The 6,899-nt window shown below is 38.7% G+C and overlaps 1 protein-coding gene across 2 annotated transcripts in view; it reads right to left on the bottom strand.

Moving 5' to 3' along the window:
* Positions 1-6,899, bottom strand: part of CDK15 (cyclin-dependent kinase 15) — a 137,378-nt gene that overhangs the window by 99,610 nt on the left and 30,869 nt on the right. For both annotated transcript variants that reach the window (XM_006889088.1, XM_006889087.1), the window contains exons 5-6: positions 1,409-1,503; positions 646-708 (exon numbers count right to left, since the gene is read on the bottom strand). In XM_006889088.1, coding sequence (XP_006889150.1) covers positions 646-708; positions 1,409-1,503 — 158 coding nt within the window. The remainder of the gene's footprint in view (positions 1-645; positions 709-1,408; positions 1,504-6,899) is intronic.

Genomic DNA, 6,899 nt, shown 5'->3' with positions numbered 1-6,899 from the left:
GAAGGAAGTTGATCCCATATGCATAACAGGAACTGATAGAACAGGCAAAAGAGTAACTGATCAAGACCCAACAAGAGTATTTTGTTCGCTAATTCTAGTGGGGAACTGTTAAGTATCACAGAAAGTTTATCATAGTGGACTGCAGGAAGACCTAACTTTACTCTCTCCTTTTGATGTCATTCTCTCAGTTTATATTTATAAAACCAAATCTGCATGATGACAGTGACTGACACACAGAGGCAGACCACCCAGAGAACAACCAGACATTGTGCTGTATCTTTTTTTTTGTTGTTGTTGTTAAATGGTATTCTTTTTTTTTATTGTTATTTTTGTGTGAGTGTACCATCAAATCAGATCTGACTGGTACAGGAGGAGATTGTCCCTCCTTTCCTGGCACAGCATCTGGTGGATTCGAACCGTGCGACTCTGGGATTGTAGTTGCAGGTCCTTACCACTAGGCCACCAGAGCTCCCCTATTGTGCTGTATCTTGAAAGGGAATTTTAGCAAAATTATAAACTTGTCTCTAGAATATCAGGAATGTCCATTTTCTTGTTTAGCATTATGGAACTTTGTGGTGACAGCCCATTTCAATATTCTCCTGCTGTGGATAAGACAGTGGAGAGTCCTGACCCTTCAATACTCACCCTGACATTGTGAGGGTGAAGCCCTCCTGGATGCTGAGACATATACTGGGCCAGATCTGTGTGCTGGACAGTGCCAGAGAAAGGGGAGAGAGAATGGGGTTAGTCATGCTTGGTGAGTCAATCCTGATACAATACATAGACCTGACTGACAGAAGCCATTGTGAAGGTCAGAACTTTTGACTGTAGGGTGCAAAGGAACATAACCAGGTTTGCAGAGACTCTACTGTTGAGCGTAAACATAATGTGGCTACTCTTAAAAGGAAGCCTGTTTTTGACCAAAGACATGCTCATTTAAAATGGCTGCTACCAAACCCAGTCACACAGGGATTTATCTCTCTCTGAGTGTCTTTGGTGGCAAGCCAAGTACACAGACTCTTGTGACAGCTTTCTGCTTATTTGTATATCTCCCTCTTCTCAAAAGCACAAAACAAATTGTAACTTACTAAGCTTGTATGCAATTAAAAAAACAAAAACAAAAACTCTGTGACTCATGAAGACAAAAGAGTTATCTAGGAGGCATACTCAAAATGCTTATTTATTTATTGTTTCTGAGGGATAAGGAGATAGCAAAAGCAGTGGGTAAAGAAGAAGTCTGAAGAGTGGTTATAAAAACAATAAGGCTGTACTAATCATAATAATGAAAATTTCCAGGATACCTTTCACACTGTAATGAAAGTTTTATCACACCATGAAATATTAACAGACTCATTATGCAAGCACTAGGCACTTTCCTTATGCTCTGTAAAATGCTGGAGTAACTCACCATGTACTCAAAAACGAATGTCAGTGTCTCTTTGGTGTGGATTATGTCATGCAGGAGCACAATGTTGGCATGCTTCAAACCCTTCAGGAGAGAAGCTAGAACATTAAACAAAATAGTAAATCAATCATTGATAGTAAAAGGGTTGCTTTAAAGTTACCAAGAAAATACATTTACCAGTTATTTCAAATCAAGCATGTTAGTTTTCACTGGTTGAGGGGCACAGAATCTCCGGTGGAATAATGTTTTATAATTACAAAGGATGTTCACCATTTGTTAAATGGTGAGTGAGTCATTGCTTTTAAACAATTCTTTTGTTTTCTAAGCTGGAGAAGTTGGAATTAATATTTCCATTCATCCAATCAATTTAATCAAAGCACTCAGAGCACTTTGCAAATGCTCTCCTCTGGGAATCTTCCCATGCTGGCTTCAGAGCTGAGGAGAGGAAGCCTAGAGAAATGGAGGCCATTAAAGGCAGGAAATGGGGTGTTCTCCTTCTAGAGTGGTACTTTACGATGTGACCATTCTCCAAAATTCAGTATCATGTGGGAGGTGGGGGATTTGTCTAACTAGGCAGATGGATGGATGTGATTTGTGGAAGGCAGCGATAGGAATGAAAGGATGAAAAATTGTTGAAATGATAGAGAATACAAGGAGGTTTTAAGAATTCCATGGAAAAGAAAAAAACAAACAAAAACACAAAATGCAAACCTGGAGAGAGGAGAGGGCACAAGAGGCTGGTAAAGGGAGTGAGTGGGGGAAGGCAGAGGACTGTTGCCTCTTTAGTAACTAGTTTATTACTACATCATTCCATGTAGTCTAAGAGTCCTTGGATGGCACAAACATTAAATGTTCAACTATGACAAAAAAAAAATTGTAGTCTAAATCTACTCAGAGTTACCTCAGAAGAAAGGCCTATTAACTTCTAAAAAACTAGCGACTGAAAATTCTTTAGAATCTACAGAGAGTCACTATGAATTCAGAACTGACTGGTTAGCAATGGTCTTTTTTTATTATTATTATTAAATTTTATTAGTTTTAATGAACATTTACAAAGATTTTGGGTTTTCATTCATTCATTGTCGCACTGTTTTCTCTACCCTCCTCCCCAGTTCATTCTTCTTTTTTTTCCCCCCTTGAATGTCTGTTTTAATTGTCCAATTGCCACAGTGCTTGTCAAAGCCAGTTCTGATTAATCTCCTTTGTCAGTGTGTCCTTTGCCATTCCCTATCACTCCTCCCTGAGAGAAACTTCATCCTGATTCATAAGGAAAAGGGGATGGCGTATTCTTTTAGCTACTTCCTGCTGAAAAGGGACGCTGTGGGTTTCAGGGTGAAGATCTTCTCTCACTACTCTAAAGGGCCCCTTTGGCAGTAGGAAACACATAGACTATTATGGAGATTGATTTTGGAATTTAGATGCACTGTTATCAATTGCGCTTAACCGTACGTGCTCATATCCTTGAAGATGTATCATGGAAGTGTTACAGCCTAGAAGACACAAATTTAGCTAACAAGTTAAAAGTACATGAGTCAAAAATTAAAAAGCAGTAACATTCCGAGTAGAGGTTCCAATAGTGGCACAAATCAAGTTACAGAAAGAAGGTGGTTCTTACAATAAAAGGCCTATAGACTAGCACTTTGTCTATTATAGTGTAGAGGTTCAGCTATGTCATTTATGGTTCTTAAGTCCTGGAGCAAATTTCATCTACCACTGGGTTGTTTTACAACTCGGAAGTCTGCATGCAAGGCAGAGGTGAAGTAAGGAACTGCTTATGAGGTTTTCGTCCATTCCAACAACTAAGAGATAGTGAGAAGAGTTGGGACCTCAGAAGCAATGGGCTTTGGTTATTGTTGTATGCCATCGAGTCAGATTCAACACATAGCTAACCCTGCAGCAGGTTTTCAAGGTAATAAATCACATGGGAGGCCATTGTCCATCCTTATCCCATGGAGCAGCTAGTGGGTTGAACCATGTGCCTTTAGGATTGCAGCACAGTTTCTTGCCACTAGGCCACCAGGGCTCCCTGGCAATGGGTTAGTTATTAACATAACTATAGTCTTAAAGAGGGAAAAGCCAGTGAATTGCAAGGAAAGAATTTAAAAAATTTTCTTTGGAGGTTATCTTTTCTCTAAATGCGTATGGATCACTTGGTCCCTACTGGGACCTCTAGCTTCAGCAGGGTGGAAAACCAGAAAAGGCACAATTTATAAGGAAATTTTAAATCTTAGCTCTGGGACCCTGGCATGAAGAACAGCAAAGGAAGCAACAAAAGATGAAAGACTGTAATTCTTTAAAGTGATGGGGAGGGGGAAACTAAACAAACAAACAAACAACAGATCACCTCAAAATCAACAAAACTGTTTCATATGTTAAGGAAATAGACCTCTGATAAGAAAAGCACTACCAAAAATGAAAAAGAAAATAGGAGACACCATGCCTCTATATTTCAAAACCTCCTATAGAGCCACAATAGTCAAAACAGCCTGGTACCGGTACAATTACAAACAAAGACCAATGAAACAAAATTGAGAACCCAGAAATAAATCCATCCATATATGAACATCTAATTTGTGAAAAATGCCTAAATCCATTAAATGGGGTAGAGATAATCTTCTTAACAAATGAGACTTAATGGTTTTACTTTACTTGGATCCCCATTTCCTTGGTACCAGCAGCCAAAATATCAAAAGACCTGTTGCACTGGGACAATATGATGCAAAGGAGTTTTCTGGAGTGATAAGGAGCAATTATGTCAGTTTAAAGACTAAGATGCACCTGATTAAAGCCATGTTTTTCCTAATTACTTGCTATGCATCAGAAAGTTGGACAATGACTAAATGACAGAAGGAGAACTGATGCTTTTCAATTGTAGTACTGGAGAAGAGTATTGAGTATTCCATGAACTGCAAGAGAACAAACCAGTTTGTCTTGGAGAAAGTGCAATCGAGTGCCCCTTAGAGGCCAGGATGGTGAAACGGCATCTCAAATATTTTGGGCATGTTGTTAAGAGGGGCCGGTCCTTAGAAAGGGACATCATGTTGGAAAGCTGGAGGGTCAGTGAAAAAGAGAATGAATTCAAGTATGGCAGAGATTATGAGGATGGAACAGGATAGGGTAGTGTTCAGATCGCTTGTTCATGGGGTGACTATGAGTCATAGTCAACTACACAGCATCTAACAACATAATTGTGCTCATGAAGAACTTGTACATAGATAAGAAACTAAAGCTAAAGTTGTTGGAATACAACAAAGGCACACTGGATGGATAAAAACCAGGCAAAGTTTGTGTGTCAGGGTCTGATCCTTTCAACGTATTTCTTTAACTTGTATACCGGGAAAGTAATATGAGAAACCGGACTAGGAATATAAAAAAAAGAGACATCAGGTTTGGTGGAGGACTCAGTAACAGCCCGAAATACACAGATAACAACTTTGCTGAAATTGAAGAGGACTTGAAGTGGTGCTTCCCTGATGACAACTGTCAATACTGATTACACTTCAACATAAAACAAAAGTTCTCTTGGATCAGTACACAATATCATGAGACGCAGAGAAAATGTTGAGGTTGTCACAATTTTATTTTACTTAGATTTAAAATCAGCACCCACGAAAGCAACATTTGAATCAAGAATTCAATTAATTTATTGCATTTGGGCAAATTTTCTGCAAAAGACCTCATTTAAGTGTTAAAAAAACGAAGATGTCACGTTAAAGGTTAAAGTGTACTTGACTCAAGTAATTGTATTTTCAATCACCTTATTGTTGTTAGGTGCCATCTAATAGAGTTTGACCCATAGCGACCCTATGAGCAAGAGATTTGAACGCTGTCCTATCCTGTGCCAACACTCAAACCCATTGCTATAGTCACTGTGTCAATCCACCTGGTCTTCCTCTCTTTTGCTGTCTCACCACCCTTTCAAACATGATGTCCTTAACCAAGGATGAGCGCCTTCCGGAGCAACATTCAGTCATCTTTGCAATGCATGCAAAACTTGAACAATGACAGGGGATGACTGAGGAAGAATTGATGCCTTTAAAATATGATGCTGGCTATTATTAAAAATAGTGAATGCCAGAAGAAGAAACAAATCCGCATTGTAAGAAGTACAGCCAGAATGTTTCTTAGAAGCAGGTATACAAAGACTTTGTCTCACATAATCTGGATATGTTATCAGGATCAGTATCTGAAGAGGGACACTACGCTCTGGAAAGTGGAGGGTCCACAAAGATATGGAGATGCTCAATGAGAAAGATTGATACAGTGGCTGCAGCAATGATTGTAAGGATGGCACAGAATCAGGAGAGTGTGATTCTGTTGTACATAGAGTTAGTCATGACTCAAGACTGAATGACCCCTAACAAGGACAACAACAATCAGCATAGAGTCCTATCAGATTAAAACCAGAAAAACTCAAATACCTCCTTCAAAATTTAGAACACCAAAACAACAATGATTTATCATTTCATCCCAGCAACAATACCAAAGTTCAACCAGGCAACAAACAAAAAATGCTAGTGAGGCTGTGGGGAGATTGGAACCGTTATTCACTTCTGGTAGGAATGTAAAATGGTACAACCACTATGGAAGGCAGTCTGGCACTTTCTCAAAAAGCTGGAAATAAAATACCATTTAAAAAAAAATATCATTTGACCCAGCAATTCTACTACTGGTAATATACCCTAAAGAAGCCAGAGTGACAACTCAAACAGATTTTTGCACATTTATGTTTATTGTTGCACTATTCACAATAGCAAAGAGGTGGAAGCAACCCAAGTCCCCATCAACAAATGAATAGAAAAACTATGGTAGATGCACACAATGAAATATTATGCAGCATTAAAAAACAATGAACTCCCTAGTGGCAAGGCACTGCACTACAATCCCAGAGGTACGTGGTTCAAACCCACTAGATGCTCTGCTGGAGAAGGAGGGGGCAATCTCCTCCTGTACCAGTCAGATCTGATTTGACGGTACACGTAAAAATAATACAATAAAAAAATTTTTAAAAAAACCAATGAACTCATAAAAAATTATACAATATGAGTGGGCCTAGAGGACATTTTGCTGATGAAACATCTCAGTCACAAATACTGCATAACACCACTTTTATAAAATAGCACTGACATGAGGTGGGTGTTGGGGAGAGATAAGAAAAGAGTGAATAATGAATACTGTATTAGAATAGAGGAGGGGGAAAACTGTCCAAAAGGAATATATGATTAGTTATTATCTGTATGACAATAATCTAGAACAAGAAATGTATTACAAAAGGACTAGGGGGGAGGGTGTGAAGGGGGAGGGAAGAAAATGTGCATCAATGAATAAATAAAAATTAAAATTTGGAACACAATTTTTTCTTCAGCAATTTTATCCCATTATAATAAACACTTGTCGCACACCCATGTTTATTTCAGCTTTGTTCACAATAGAAAGGAGTTGGAAACAACCTAAGTGCCCATCAACAAATGAATGGCTAGAGAAGCTGTGGTAT

The sequence above is a fragment of the Elephantulus edwardii genome, unplaced genomic scaffold (genome assembly GCF_000299155.1).
Source record: "Elephantulus edwardii isolate Elephantulus edwardi_28Jun2011 unplaced genomic scaffold, EleEdw1.0 scaffold00075, whole genome shotgun sequence".
In the NCBI taxonomy this organism is placed as follows: domain Eukaryota; kingdom Metazoa; phylum Chordata; class Mammalia; order Macroscelidea; family Macroscelididae; genus Elephantulus; species Elephantulus edwardii.
The sequence above is the reverse complement of the archived record's forward strand: the minus strand, read 5'-3'. Positions and strand labels throughout refer to the sequence as shown.